At 45.3% G+C, this 16,686-nt stretch overlaps 1 protein-coding gene across 1 annotated transcript in view; it reads right to left on the bottom strand.

Moving 5' to 3' along the window:
* The window catches only part of ATP2A3 (ATPase sarcoplasmic/endoplasmic reticulum Ca2+ transporting 3), a 177,464-nt gene that overhangs the window by 1,996 nt on the left and 158,782 nt on the right, over positions 1-16,686 (bottom strand). The window contains exon 21 of the mRNA XM_075264868.1: positions 5,246-5,321. Within this exon, the coding sequence (XP_075120969.1) occupies positions 5,246-5,321 (76 nt within the window). The remainder of the gene's footprint in view (positions 1-5,245; positions 5,322-16,686) is intronic.

Raw genomic sequence — 16,686 nt, 5'->3', positions numbered from 1 at the left:
TAAAAATAGAAAACAAACATTGTCAGTAAATCTAAAAACAAACCAAGTCTAGCTCATGGTATGTTCACATGGAGTTTTTTGCAGGTGGATTTTGACGCGGAATCAGCCTCAAAATTTGCCTACAAAAACGCTTACCATTCATTTCAATGGGAGTCACTCGCAGTTTTTTTCTGCTAGCGATTTTTTTCAGCTAGTGGGGAAAAAATGCGACATAGCCCTCTCTTCGCGGCTGACTCAGCAACGGAATCCACGTGGTGTCCATTCATCTGGGAGCGGGATGGCGAGGCACTGCATCGGCATCCCATCGCGGCTAGCCACACAGCGGAAAAAAGGTTTCTGCCGTGTGAACTTATCCTTAAGTCTTTTCTATAAATTTACCAATTATTTAGAATTTACTTGCTTCATTTATTTCCTTAATATATTCTCATTATGTGTAATTTCTCTTTTGGATAATGAAGCAACATAATATACTCTCCTCAGTTCACTTAAATTTGCAGTATATGTACGGAATATGCCAGAAAAACATCCTGATGAATGTGTGAAATAGTTTCACATATCATCATGTCTACATGTAGTATAAGCCTTTTTGGTCTTGTATTGGAAAGCTTACGCAACAACTCACTGACATATGTGCTATGCTGACACATTTCATCAAAATATATGTCAAAAGCATATTCATTTAGTATATGTTCAGTTTATAGATGTCTTGTGATATCTATAATCCATCAATGATAGGAACACCCCCTGATGAGAACAAAAATATAAATGAATGAATCACAAGTTATACTCAATCTATTTGCACAAAACTGTATATCAATGTATTCAGCTTCTTCTTCTGCTAGAAGATATATGGTAAAAGGTCCAGTTAAAAGTACACTACTACATACAGGTACATTCCATAAACAATGCTAAAGGGCTATTCCATAATTTAGAGTAATTCTCTATCCACTGGATCCAGTTACTGTATCTAAATGGAACGGCATGTGTGCTGCAACTCCATTCATTACCTTTGCGACTGCATGGATAGCAGAGTACAGCACTTACTCTAGGTTCACACTTGCACTTGCGTTCTCCAAGGGGACCCGAAAACAGAAACCCAATTCGCTTACCACGGAATAATCCACTGGCCACATAGGTCCACCAGGTTTCCACCCAAAAAATAGGGAGAGAAAAGTCCTGCCTGCTTGCACTTTGCAAGAAGATTTGGAGACTGTATCCCCAAATGGAATCCAAGCGCTAGTGAGAACCCAGTCTTAGTTGTCTTCAGCAGTTCTATAGAAGTGAATGGAGAGGCCGCACATACAAAACCAGCTGCTTCATTAATGTGGGATTACAAGGTTGGACTCACACAGACTTTTATCCTCTATCCAGTGTTATTTAAGTAAGGTGTGAGCTTCTACACATACTTTGCTTATATAAACACTCACATATTCTAAACACAAAGTAGAATTTATTTGAGATTTTATTCAGAGTTTAAGCACAATGAGAAAAGTATGTGGTGTACCAGTTCTTAGACAGTATGTATGTATTGATAGAGTAAATGTGTATAATGTTATTTACAGACAGTAGTACAATAAAAGAAAGGGAAATGTCTTAAAAGAAAGGGCAGTGTTTTTCATTGTCCTATCCTGTTCTGGAATAAAAGACACACAAGATAGTAGGTAAAGAAAAAGACGATAAATAATGTAAATAAAAAGAGATGATTGAAGCACTAAAAAATAGAATAGCCTAAAGCCGGCAGGTATAGCAGCACATAGTAACAGCACAGAGAAGAAATAGCCGTGATGATTTGCTCTGTTTACCTTGTAGGTCTCACAGAGCTCTGTGGCAAAAGCAAAATGCCATTCTGCAAGGTTTTTACTCCAGGCGTGTATATAATCTGCCAGTCTATTTAAATATACATTGACACCTACTGCCATTTTAGGTTAACAGAATATAGAGACAGGACCATATACAAAGCTACACATACTCAGCTCATCTCCCTGCTGAACAATTCCCTCCATGTATTCCATCCACACCAGGCAATGGAAAATTTGGAGAAAAGTATGACTGATCTACGTTTAAAGACTAAAGTACACAGTTATGACAAGGCAGAAACAGGAAGATTCATAGTGAAGGTATCACCTCCCAATTGTAATGCCGATTACCAAATAGACATGGAGTACATGCTTTATGCTTAGAAATTGTTAACATTAGAGCAAGTAGCTTCTAACCATAATGTTACTTCTTTTTATGCTTTAAGGTACTCTCTACCTAAAGCTAACGTTCCCATTATGGAGCAGTATTCCATGAATTCTTTCTGCTTCTATCTCTATATATCAGATCGAGGCCATTGCCTAGGGACAGTGTGAATCAGGCTCCAGTGACCAACTTTTCTACTTGAATGTACAGACAACTATGTCACCAAAACAGGTTGTACCACACAAATTTGCCTTGGAGTTGGGCAAAAACGAATTCACAGCTACAGAGATTATATTATATATATTATATAAAACGTCACCTTTAATAAATAGATTTAAAAAGAGGACAAAGAACAGACGACAAACATAAATCAGCTGTGTCAGTCTGGAGTAAGTTAAAGATGGTTCAAAAATGAGTAAATAGTATCCCGTCCCACCAGATTGACAGATCTATACGTGGCATTGTTTATCCAAAACCAACATATGATCCCTTAATAGTTTTGACATGTGTACTGTGTTACTTATAATATCTGCAATATCCCTCCAATGGCACCTGGGATATGCAGTCTCCTTTTACCTCTCACACTGGGAGGTTACGATGCTTCTCCCCTGATGATCCAGTGCTGAAGAGAGTACCGATGACATATGTATAAGGACCTTTTTTTATATATATTTTTTATAAATTCTTTATTTATAACAAAATTAAACAACGAAAACAAGACAGTCAGCAACAGGACAGAACCCACCAAAAGAGGGTCCGCAAATAAAACAAGCCACAACAAACTAAAACAATGCAGGGTAAATCATATATCAAAGTAAAGAAAAAAGAAACTAGGGGAACCCCGGCAGAGAAAGAGAGAAGGGTAAGTAGGGAAGAGGAAAGAGAGGGAGGAACGAACAACAGAGGGATATAACAGACAAAAACAAAACAAAAAACAAAAAAAAAGGGGGGGGGGGGTTGGTGGGAAATCAGGGAGGGTGGTGGTGGGCCACTCCGGCCAGACCTTTTTTTATTTTATATCTCTTTAGCTTGAGGGTCAGATTTATATTGCCTGATAGGTATCAGATTGAGGTGGTGTGTGTGTGTGTGTGTGTGTGTGTGTAGTATAACAGAGCAAATGCTCTTTTAAGAGTACATCAAAATATAATGGTGGAACTTGTGCAGTTGAATGTGCAGATGGAGACTGGGGAACATGCAAGGCCAGCTGACTCCATGACTGCCTTTGATAGAGGGAATGAGGTGGATTAAACCTCCCATCAAATATGTTACGAGGTTTTTGTGATAACTATTAGAAGGAGGAGGTGTTATGGTCTGTGTGGGGTTTTATTGGTAATACCGTTGGTTTATTTAAAATTCAAGGCACACTTAGCGGCTACCACAGCACTCTGCAGACTTAGTGGGATCATAATTTGTTTTTCCACAGGACAATGACCCTAAACACACAACCAGGCTATGTAAGGGATATATATTAAAGAAGGACAGTGACAGAGTGCTGTGTCAGATGACATGGATTGCATAAACCAAATATAGATGGTTGGGGAGAGTTGGACAAGAGTGAAGGAAAAGCAGCCAACATGTGCTCAGCACTTCTGGGAACCTGTTGGAAAATTATTCCAGGTGACTACCTCATGAAGCTAAAAGAGTGTCATTAAAGTGAAAAAGTTACCTTGCAGAATCTAAAATATAAAATGTATTCAAGTTTAACATTTTTTTCGTTTACTACTTCAGACATAATTCCATATGCGTTTCTTCATAGTTTATGTCTTCGACAAAAAAATACAATAAAATCGATAGAAAGGTGTTTATGACTGGTAATGTACTTACAGATGTGGCAGTGAAGTCATGAAAAGTTGTATCCAAGTGTTAAGGATTTGCCTAAGAACCTAGCAAAGTATATGCTTTTGTCTAATGTGTATTCTAAGGGGAGTCTACTGTATCAATAGGGTTGTCTGTATGCAGCTAATAGGGTAATGTATAATAATTTAAAACATACTGCACATTTACTGTGATTTAGCGATATGTAAAATATGTTGGTAGACTGAAAGAAAACTAAGGGAACCTTCACACTGAGTTTTTACCTATTGTTTTCAATGTGATACGCGCGTATCACATTGAAAGCAATAGGTAAAAAAAAAAGCCTCCCATTGATTTCAATGGGTAGCGCGTGTATGCCGGCACCCATTGAAGTCAATGGGATCTGTTTTTTACGCCGCTCACTCTGAACAATTTTTAGTTTAGAATGAGCGAACGTAAACTCCGTGTGCAGACTCCCTAAATTGTAGTACCACAGGATCTAACTGTTAGGCACTGACCACACTCCTTAACCACTTCCGGACCACCCATAGACTTTATACATCCGGATGCCTAGTTTTGACAGGACGTACCGGTACGTCCATTCAGAACACAGTAGCTGCACGGAGATCGTGCAGCTACTGAAGCTGGTAGCCGGCTGTAACTTCAGTCGGAGCTCCCAGAGAGATGACAGGGAAGGTTTATTCCCTTCCCTGCCATCTCGATCGCTGTGTATACAGCGCTCAATGGGTGCTGTATACACAGCTATGGGCGCTGCCATGATGCTGCCGCCCTCTGACCCGGTGGTCACGTGATCCGCCAGGAGCAGCGTCTTGCAAGAGCTGCTGGGTCCTACAGGTCCTACCTCTGATCTCTATGACAAAGTCAATATATATTTTCCCAAATATACTAAAAGGCTGTGTAATTTTAGGCAGGCAGTCTGAAAATGTGCCAGATTTATCAGGTTGGCTGACTCTGGATGATAAATCTGGTGCAGCTTTAGACTGTTTAGTTTAAGTTTATACCACCATTTAGTTGGCTGACTTGTAGCTGACACAATTTTGGTGCATATTGACATACTTAAACCATGTTTAGCATGTCAATTTGGAAAAACTAATGCACGAATATGGCACCAATTTGCCGCAAGATGCACCACATTTACGCTAAGTATATCTTGGCTATTGTGTTTCTTATTCAGGTTAATGCAACTCCATGCTCCTGTCAATAGACACCTACAAAACCCCCCACTTAATAATAAATTAAAACCACTGACCCAGTTTGTTCTTGACTTCGAGAGTCCTTCATCTGAGTAGTTCCATTCCAGGACTGTTCTACAGTCTTCAGTAAACCTAGGTAGTAAATGTAAACTTAGTGAAAGTAAAACAATATGCATCAAATGATATCAAAGTATTTTGATTAAATACTTTACAGGTTACAGTAAATGACCTTGTATTTGTCAACTATGATTCTGAATATTAGTGATGCCCATTAACAATGACCTAGTTATTCTCTCAATATTTTACATTTTCCACATTTTCTAGCTGCAATCAATTCTTTTCACTTCCATCAGACTGACAAATGTGCCCATGTCACATTATCCTATACAAACAGGAACAAATAGACTCTAGTAAAAATATCTATGTCATCCATTATGAATACAAAAACTGCTTTAGGCGGTGTCAACAGAAATGTAACAGAAGTCACCTTTCTACTAATAAGCAAATATCTGTACTGTAGCTGGGTCATAATAACTGCAACAAGCAAAGGATATTTATTTGTAATCAATGTTTAGTAATATATTGTACAATACTGAAAGGACAAAATGACAGCTGGGGCTTTCAGTGAAACAAAAATTGTCTAAAAAGAAAACATGTTTTCAGATTCACAATCAAGTTTAACAAATGGATAAAAAAACAGCACCCGTGGCCATGAGTATGTTGGCACCCCTTCTAATAAGTGGGCTCATACATTTCTGGCACATTGAGACGCCTTATAAAGCACTTTAGGTGCTTTTTTTTTTTTCATTTTTACATTTTGCGCCCCAAATCATAGCTCTCAGACACCTCACAGCTGGTTCACCACTGACATGTTGCTATAAAAATAATGTGGCAGAAAACAGGACACTAGTGGCATACATTAATTCAGTAAATACAGTACAGTGCTAAACTTAAGGCATTTGTAGAAAAATGCTGCAAGAATACTTCCATATGTAGAGGTGGGAATAGGTTGTGTCAAGTAACAAAATGTAAAGTGAATGAAAAAAAGAAATCTATATTAAATCAGTATTTGGTGTGACCTTTACCTTCTAAAAAGTATCTAGTATTCTACATACACTTGCATAGGTTTTGACAGACCACAGCAGGGACATTTTTCCAAACATCTTGGAGAACTAACCACAGATCTTCGGAGAGTGTAGGCTTGCTCAAATCATGTTGTCTTTTCATCTAATCCCATACAGACTGGATGATGTTGAGATCAGAGCTCTGTGGGAGCCACATCACTTCCAGGACTCCTTCTCCAAAGTTCGGTCACACCTAATATTGATGTGATTTAGATTTCTCTTTTGTTCACTTGACAACAATAAACTATTAACACTTATTTTGGAAAGCATTCTTATTTGGCAGCATTTCCCCCCACATGCCTAAAACCTTTGCACATCTCTGCATATTGAATAGTTTTTATTTTAACCCCATCAGTCACATTAAAATGGCAAAAATTAGTTTTTATATTTTGCAGATTTTGAATGTATGACTCTAGTAAATAGTCCTGGCAGATACTCAAGAGAGTAGCGCAGTTTCTCCTCGCATCCATCGGTCTTTCTTCTTCATGTATCGTTCCCTAAGGGGTATTTGGATGTTATTACTGCTGCTGTAAATCTCCCTTGTGTATGGTACACGATCTTTTCAAATATATTTAAGTGTATGTTTGGGAATCATCTGGATTGCTCGGTATATATATATTTTTTCTTATAAACTTTGTAACCCTTTAGTGAGCTAATATTTTAGCCTTAAACCAGTAATATTTTATCCCTCTCTGCATTCTCGGAGATTAGGGAGATGAACAAGTGGCTCAAGAGTTGGTGTAGGAAGGAGGGGTTTGGGTTCCTGGAGAACTGGGCCGACTTTGCTGTGGGCTACAAGTTCTATGCTAGGATGGGCTGCAACTCAATGGGGAGGGTGCAGCTGTGCTGGGGGAGAAGATGGCTAGATGGTTGGAGGAGTGTTTAAACTAGGTACTGGGGGGGGGGAGGGTAACAGATGTAGAGGGCAAGATAGTGTAGAAATGGAATGAGGGCTAGATACTGTACCTGGGGGTGGAGCGGGGGATGGGGTTAGAGCAGTTAGTAGGCAATGCAAGAGTAGGGAAGATAAATCCATGAAATGTAAATGCCCGAAGCCTCACTAACAAGATCGAGGAACTAGAAGTGATGATGTTGGAAGAAAATTATGACATGGTGGGGTAAGTTAGACATGGCTGAACTCTAGCTATAACTGGGCTGTAAATATACAAGGGTACAGTATGTTTAGAAAGGAACGTACAAATAAGAAAGGGGGAGGGGTTTGCTTATACGTAAAATCCGGCTTTAAGCCAGTCCTTATGTGGAGTCCTAATGGGTGGAAATTAAGAGAGGAACAAAAAATAATAAAATACTGATAGGGATTTGTTATAAATCTCCAAATATAACGGAAGAAGCTGAAAATATACTAATAAAACAAATAAATGAGGCCGCAAAGTATAATAAAGTCATTATTATGGGGGATTTCAACTACCCTGATATCAACTGGGAGGCAGAAACCTGCAGATGCAACAAAGGGAACAGGTTCTTGTCAGTAATAAAAAGACAATTACCTATCGCAACTAGTGCAGGACCCAACAAGAGACGAGGCACTTTTAGACCTAATTTTAACAAATCAACCTGACACACTGTCAAAAGTGGAGGTTTGAGAGAATCTGTAAAGATGGTACTGGAACGAGGGGACTGGTCTCTGATATATATCGCCTTTTATCTGACCCCACACCTGATATTCCACCCACACACCCGTATGTCACGATGGGAGACCTATCTGGGTCAGTCTATCTCGGAGGTGGAATGGTCCCTTATCTGGAATAGAGGTTCTAAGACTTCGAGCTGTGTCATCCATAAGGAAATTTTTAAAAAAATGCTGCTGCATTGGTACCACACGCAGACGCTCCTCCATTCCTTTGATAGATCTATTCCGGACTGCTGCTGGCGTTGTGGTGCTCGCCCTGCACACATCTTTCATTTGTTCTGGTCCTGTCCCTCCCTGGTGTCAGGTTCGGGATCTCTTACACCGAGTTCTGGGAATATGCCTTCCTCTATCTCCCAAGACATACCTCCTTAATCTCCACCCGGTGAAGCTGCGCAAGCCGGCCCTGCGACTTTTTCTATTTCTTCTCACTTCTGCTAGATGCTTGATTGCTAAACATTGGCGTCAGCCGACTCCCCCATCTTTAGAGGAGCTATACCACAGGATCAGGAATGCGCGATCTCTGGAATACCTGACGGCTGTGCTTAATGAGGAGGAGGAGCGGTTTCATACTGTTTGGAATCTATGGGACTCATTTTGGGCCACTCAGCCTTTATGACTGTACCATCCCCTGGATTCCTGGAACCTCAGGTTTTGCCCTTGTTGTTTCTACCCTTCCCGTTCCCCTGTCTTGTCCTGTCCATGTTTGTTCTCCATGTCCCTGTCTCTTATTAACAGTTTACTTATTGTATCCCCATGGTATTGTTTTTGGACCGATACTGGTTTATTGGTCTTGTTGTTTTACTTTATTGTTAAAATTAGAGATGAGCGAACACTAAAATGTTCGAGGTTCGAAATTCGATTCGAACAGCCGCTCAATGTTCGTGTGTTCGAACGGGTTTCGAACCCCATTATAGTCTATGGGGAACAGATACTCGTTAAGGGGGAAACCCAAATCCGTGTCTGGAGGGTCACCAAGTCCACTATGACACCCCAGGAAATGATGCCAACACCTCTGGAATGACACTGGGACAGCAGGGGAAGCATGTCTGGGGGCATCTAACACACCAAAGACCCTCTATTACCCCAACATCACAGCCTAACAACTACACACTTTACACACTCAATACCACCTCTCTGACAGTAGGAAAACACCTTGAAACATGTGTATTTGGCACTTGCAGTGAGGAGAGCTTGTCACCAGCAGTGAATTTGGCCCTTGTAGTAAGTTGAGGTTGGCACCAACATTTGTTTTGAAAATCAGGGTGGATTGAGCCTCTAACCAGCAGAGTTTGGGCAAATTCATGGTGGAGGGAGCCTCTAAAAACCCCAGTTTGGACCAATTCATGGTGGAGGGAGACTCTAAAAACCCCAGTTTGGACCAATTCATGGTGGAGGGAGACTCTAAAAACCCCAGTTTGGACCAATTCATGGTGGAGGGAGCCTCTAAAAACCCCAGTTTGGACCAATTCATGGTGGAGGGAGCCTCTAACCAGCCCAGTTTGGACCAATTAATGGTGGAGGGAGCCTCTAAACAGCCAAGTTTTGGGAAATTCATGGTGGAGGGAGCCTCTAACCAGCCCAGTTTGGACCAATTCATGGTGGAGGGAGCCTCTAAACAGCCCAGTTTGGGCAAATTCATGGTGGAGGGAGCCTCTAACCAGCCCAGTTTGGACCAATTAATGGTGGAGGGAGCCTCTAAACAGCCCAGTTTGGACCAATTAATGGTGGAGGGAGCCTCTAACCAGCCCAGTTTGGACCAATTAATGGTGGAGGGAGCCTCTAACCAGCCCAGTTTGGACCAATTAATGGTGGAGGGAGCCTCTAACCAGCCCAGTTTGGACCAATTAATGGTGGAGGGAGCCTCTAAACAGCCAAGTTTTGGGAAATTCATGGTGGAGGGAGCCTCTAACCAGCCCAGTTTGGACCAATTCATGGTGGAGGGAGCCTCTAAACAGCCCAGTTTGGGCAAATTCACGGTGGAGGGAGCCTCTAAAAAACCCAGTTTGGACCAATTCATGGTGGAGGGAGCCTCTAATTAGCCCAGTTTGGACCAATTAATTGTGGAGGGAGCCTCTAACCAGCCCAGTTTGGACCAATTAATGGTGGAGGGAGCCTCTAACCACCCCAGTTTGGGCAAATTCATGGTGGAGGGAGCCTCTAACCAGCCCAGTTTGGACCAATTAATGGTGGAGGGAGCCTCTAAACAGCCAAGTTTTGGGAAATTCATGGTGGAGGGAGCCTCTAACCAGCCCAGTTTGGGCAAATTCATGGTGGAGGGAGCCTCTAACCAGCCCAGTTTGGACCAATTAATGGTGGAGGGAGCCTCTAACCAGCCCAGTTTGGACCAATTAATGGTGGAGGGAGCCTCTAAACAGCCAAGTTTTGGGAAATTCATGGTGGAGGGAGCCTCTAACCAGCCCAGTTTGGACCAATTCATGGTGGAGGGAGCCTCTAAACAGCCCAGTTTGGGCAAATTCATGGTGGAGGGAGCCTCTAACCAGCCCAGTTTGGACCAATTAATGGTGGAGGGAGCCTCTAAACAGCCCAGTTTGGACCAATTAATGGTGGAGGGAGCCTCTAACCAGCCCAGTTTGGACCAATTAATGGTGGAGGGAGCCTCTAACCAGCCCAGTTTGGACCAATTAATGGTGGAGGGAGCCTCTAACCAGCCCAGTTTGGACCAATTAATGGTGGAGGGAGCCTCTAAACAGCCAAGTTTTGGGAAATTCATGGTGGAGGGAGCCTCTAACCAGCCCAGTTTGGACCAATTCATGGTGGAGGGAGCCTCTAAACAGCCCAGTTTGGGCAAATTCACGGTGGAGGGAGCCTCTAAAAAACCCAGTTTGGACCAATTCATGGTGGAGGGAGCCTCTAATTAGCCCAGTTTGGACCAATTAATTGTGGAGGGAGCCTCTAACCAGCCCAGTTTGGACCAATTAATGGTGGAGGGAGCCTCTAACCACCCCAGTTTGGGCAAATTCATGGTGGAGGGAGCCTCTAACCAGCCCAGTTTGGACCAATTAATGGTGGAGGGAGCCTCTAACCAGCCCAGTTTGGACCAATTAATGGTGGAGGGAGCCTCTAAACAGCCAAGTTTTGGGAAATTCATGGTGGAGGGAGCCTCTAACCAGCCCAATTTGGACCAATTCATGGTGGAGGGAGCCTCTAAACAGCCCAGTTTGGGCAAATTCATGGTGGAGGGAGCCTCTAAAAAACCCAGTTTGGACCAATTCATGGTGGAGGGAGCCTCTAATTAGCCCAGTTTGGACCAATTAATTGTGGAGGGAGCCTCTAACCAGCCCAGTTTGGACCAATTAATGGTGGAGGGAGCCTCTAATTAGCCCAGTTTGGACCAATTAATTGTGGAGGGAGCCTCTAACCAGCCCAGTTTGGACCAATTAATGGTGGAGGGAGCCTCTAACCACCCCAGTTTGGACCAATTCATGGTGGAGGGAGCCTCTAACCACCCCAGTTTGGACCAATTCATGGTGGAGGGAGCCTCTAAACAGCCCAGTTTGGGCAAATTCATGGTGGAGGGAGCCTCTAACCAGCCCAGTTTGGACCAATTAATGGTGGAGGGAGCCTCTAAACAGCCCAGTTTGGGCAAATTCATGGTGGAGGGAGCCTCTAACCAGCCCAGTTTGGACCAATTAATGGTGGAGGGAGCCTCTAACCACCCCAGTTTGGGCAAATTCATGGTGGAGGGAGCCTCTAACCAGCCCAGTTTGGACCAATTAATGGTGGAGGGAGCCTCTAAACAGCCCAGTTTGGGCAAATTCATGGTGGAGGGAGCCTCTAAACAGCCAAGTTTTGGGAAATTCATGGTGGAGGGAGCCTCTAACCAGCCCAGTTTGGACCAATTCATGGTGGAGGGAGCCTCTAAACAGCCCAGTTTGGGCAAATTCATGGTGGAGGGAGCCTCTAAAAAACCCAGTTTGGACCAATTCATGGTGGAGGGAGCCTCTAATTAGCCCAGTTTGGACCAATTAATTGTGGAGGGAGCCTCTAACCAGCCCAGTTTGGACCAATTAATGGTGGAGGGAGCCTCTAAAAAACCCAGTTTGGACCAATTCATGGTGGAGGGAGCCTCTAATTAGCCCAGTTTGGACCAATTAATTGTGGAGGGAGCCTCTAACCAGCCCAGTTTGGACCAATTAATGGTGGAGGGAGCCTCTAACCACCCCAGTTTGGACCAATTCATGGTGGAGGGAGCCTCTAACCACCCCAGTTTGGACCAATTCATGGTGGAGGGAGCCTCTAAACAGCCCAGTTTGGGCAAATTCATGGTGGAGGGAGCCTCTAACCAGCAGAGTTGGTGGAAATCAGGGTGGAGGGAGCCTCTAACCAGCAGAGTTGGGGGAAATCAGGGTGGAGGGAGCCTAGTATTAGCAGAATTGTGCAACGCTTATGGTGGATGAGTATGAGGATGCGGAGGAATTGGAGAGGTTGAGTACAGACATGGAGTTTCATGTTGGGGTGCTTTACACAGGTGGGCACAAAAATGACGGCTCTACCCAGTGGTGGTTCATTTTTATCAAAGTGAGCCGGTCGGCACTCTCAGCTGACAGACGGGTGCGCTTGTCAGTGATGATGCCACCGGCTGCACTGAACACCCTCTCAGATAGGACGCTGGCGGCAGGACAGGACAGCACCTCCAAGGCATATAGGGCAAGTTCAAGCCACAGGTCCAACTTCGACACCCAATACGTGTAGGGCGCAGAGGGGTCGGAGAGGACAGGGCTGTGGTCGGAAAGGTATTCCCGCAACATGCGCCTATACTTCTCACGCCTGGTGACACTAGGACCCTCCGTGGCGGCACTTTGGCGAGGGGGTGCCATCAAGGTGTCCCAGACCTTAGACAGTGTGCCCCTCGTTTGTGTGGACCGGTGAGAACTTGGTTGCCTACTGGAGGAACTGCCCTCCCTGCCGCCAACGTCACATGCTGGAAACATCTCCATCATATTCTGCACCAATTGCCTGTGGCAAGCATTGATGCGATTGGCCCTCCCCTCTACCGGAATAAAAGACGAGATGTTGTTTTTATACCGGGGGTCAAGGATAGCAAAGATCCAGTACTGGTTGTCCTCCATGATTTTGACAATACGCTTGTCGGTTGTAAAGCACCCCAACATGAACTCAGCCATGTCTGCCACAGTGTTAGTTGGCATGACTCCTCTGGCCCCACCGGAAAGTTCAATCTCCATTTCCTCCTCATCCTCCATGTCTACCCATCCGCGCTGCAACAATGGGACGATTCGAAGTTGCCCGGAAGCCTCCTGTATCACCATCACATCATCGGACAACTCTTCTTCCTCCTCCTCCTCCTCCTCCTCCTCCATTAAACGCAGTGAAGCGGACAGATGTGTGGACCTACTCTCCAGCTGTGACGGATCGGATGCTATCCCTAACTCCTCTGTGTGATCTGAGTTATCCCTGATGTCAATCAGGGATTCTCTCAGAACACACAAGAGCGGGATTGTAAGGCTCACCATCGCATCCTCAGAGCTCACCCTCCTTGTGGACTCCTCAAAGACCCGTAGGATGTCACAAAGGTCTCTCATCCATGGCCACTCATGGATGTGAAACTGAGGCAGCTGACTTTGTGGCACCCTAGGGTTTTGTAGCTGGTATTCCATCAAAGGTCTCTGCTGCTCAACCACTCTATTCAACATCTGAAACGTTGAGTTCCAGCGTGTGGGGACGTCGCACAAAAGCCGGTGTTGTGGCACATGCAGGCGTTGCTGGAGAGATTTTAAGCTAGCAGCGGCTACTGTCGACTTGCGAAAGTGGGCGCACATGCGCCGCACTTTCACCAGTAGCTCTGGAACATTGGGGTAGCTCTTTAGGAAACGTTGCACCACTAGGTTGAAGACGTGGGCCAGGCATGGAACATGTTGGAGTCCGGCAAGCTCCAGAGCTGCTACCAGGTTCCGGCCGTTATCACAAACGACCATGCCTGGGCCCAGGTGCAGCGGCTCAAACCATATTGCCGTCTCATCGAGGAGGGCATCCCTCACCTCGGAGGCAGTGTGCTGTCTGTCCCCCAAGCTGATCAGCTTCAGCACAGCCTGCTGACGTCTACCAACGCCAGTGCTGCAACGTTTCCAACTCGTAGCTGGGGTCAATCTAACAGCGGAGGAGGAGGCGGTGGCGGAGGAGGAGGCGGTGGCGGAGGAGGAGGCGGTGGCGGAGGAGGAGGCGGTAGAGGAGGAGGAGGAGGGGGGTGTTCTTCTCGTGTCCCTGCCAGGAATGTTAGGCGGGGAGACGAGGTACACCGGGCCAGTTTGGGAAGCAGTCCCAGCCTCAACTACATTCACCCAGTGTGCCGTCAGTGAAATGTAGCGTCCCTGTCCGCATGCACTTGTCCACGCGTCGGTGGTCAAGTGGACCTTTGTGCAAAGCGCGGAACTAAGGGCCCGCCTGATGTTGAGTGACACGTGCTGGTGCAAGGCGGGGACGGCACACCGGGAGAAGTAGTGACGGCTAGGGACGGCATAGCGAGGTGCCGCAGTTGCCATCAGGTCCAGGAAGGCGGGAGTTTCAACAAGCCGGAACGCCAACATCTCCTGGGCCAGCAGTTTAGCGATGTTGGCGTTCAAGGCTTGCGCGTGTGGGTGGTTAGCAGTGTATTTCTGCCGCCGCTCCAATGTCTGAGAGATGGTGGGTTGTTGTAAAGAAACGCCTGATGGTGCCTTTGATGGTGCAGGAGAAGGAGATAAGACAGGACCAGGGGAGGATGAGGTAGAAGTCAACAAAGTGGCGGAGGCAGATGAAGTGGTGTCCTGGCTCGTCCTCTGGAGTGCATCGCCAGCACAGTCAGCAGTGGCAGTGGCAGAGGCAGAGGCAGAGGCAGTGGCAGTGGCGTGAACGGCAGTCGGCCTTTGTCCTGCCGTTGCTGCCTGCCACTGATTCCAGTGCTTGGATTCCAAATGACGGCGCATTGAAGTGGTGGACAGGTTGCTCTTCTCAGAGCCCCTAATCAATTTCGAGAGGCAAATTGTGCAGACAACACTATATCTGTCCTCGGCGCATTCCTTGAAAAAACTCCACACCTTCGAGAAACGTGCCCTCGAGGTGGGAGTTTTTCGGGGCTGGGTACGAACTGGAACATCTTGGGAGATTCCGGGTGTGGCCTGGCTTCGCCTAAGCTGCTGACCTCTGCCTCTGCCTCTAGCTACCCTTTTTGGTGCTGCACCTGCCTCAACATCCACACTACTTTCCCCGCTTGACATCCCCCCTGTCCAGGTCGGGTCAGTGTCCTCATCATCCACCACTTCCTCTTCCAACTCCTGTCTCATCTCCTCCTCCCGCACAATGCGCCGGTCAACTGGATGCCCTGACGGCAACTGCGTCACATCATCGTCGATGAGGGTGGGTTGCTGGTCATCCACCACCAAATCGAACGGAGATGGAGGAGACTCTAGTGTTTGAGCATCTGGATACAGATGCTCCTCTGTTAGGTTCGTGGAATCGTGACGTGGAGAGGCAGGTTGAGGGACAATGAAAGGAGCGGAGAACAGCTCTGGGGAGCAGGGACAGTTTGGGTTATTGTTCTGTAAAGCTTCGGAATTTTGGGAGGAAGGAAGACAAGACTGTTGGGTAATAGGAGGAGAGGAGGCAGAGTCTGACTGGCTGCTGGACAATGTGCTGTAAGCGTTCTCTGACAGCCATTGCAAGACCTGTTCCTGGTTCTCGGGCCTACTAAGGTTTGTACCCTGCAGTTTAGTTAATGTGGCAAGCAACCCTGGCACTGTGGAGTGGCGCAATGCTTGCTGCCCCACAGGAGTAGGCACGGGACGCCCTGTGGCTTCACTGCTACCTTGCTCCCCAGAACCATTCCCCCGACCTCGCCCACGGCCTCGTCCACGTCCCTTTCCGGGAGCCTTGCGCATTTTGAATTCCTAGTTAGAAATTGGCACTGTATACCAGTAGTAAAAATTGTGGGTGCACGTAACCCCAATATATTCTTTGAATTCCCAGTCAGAAACTGCCACTATATGGCAGTAGCAAGAAATGAGGGTATTTGTATTCCCAATATACTCTTTGAATTCCCAGTCAGACAATGGCACTGTATACCAGTAGTAAAAATTGTGGGTGCACGTAACCCCAATATATTCTTTGAATTCCCAGTCAGAAACTGGCACTATATGGCAGTAGCAAGAAATGAGGGTATTTGTATTCCCAATATACTCTTTGAATTCCCAGTCAGACAATGGCACTGTATACCAGTAGTAAAAATTGTGGGTGCACGTAACCCCAATATATTCTTTGAATTACCAGTCAGAAACTGGCACTATATGGCAGTAGCAAGAAATGAGGGTATTTATAACCCCAATATATTCTTTGAATTCCCAGTCAGACAATGGCACTGTATACCAGTAGTAAAAATTGTGGGTGCACGTAACCCCAATATATTCTTTGAATTCCCAGTCAGAAACTGGCACTATATGGCAGTAGCAAGAAATGAGGGTATTTGTATTCCCAATATACTCTTTGAATTCCCAGTCAGACAATGGCACTGTATACCAGTAGTAAAAATTGTGGGTGCACGTAACCCCAATATATTCTTTGAATTCCCAGTCAGACACTGGCACTATATGGCAGTAGCAAGAAATGAGGGTATTTGTATTCCCAATATATTCTTTGAATTCCCAGTCAGACAATGGCACTGTATACCAGTAGTAAAAATTGTGGGTGCACGTAACCCCAATATATTCTTTGA

Source organism: Leptodactylus fuscus, chromosome 2 (assembly GCF_031893055.1).
Source record: "Leptodactylus fuscus isolate aLepFus1 chromosome 2, aLepFus1.hap2, whole genome shotgun sequence".
In the NCBI taxonomy this organism is placed as follows: Eukaryota; Metazoa; Chordata; class Amphibia; order Anura; family Leptodactylidae; genus Leptodactylus; species Leptodactylus fuscus.
This window is presented reverse-complemented; position numbering and strand designations above follow the sequence as displayed.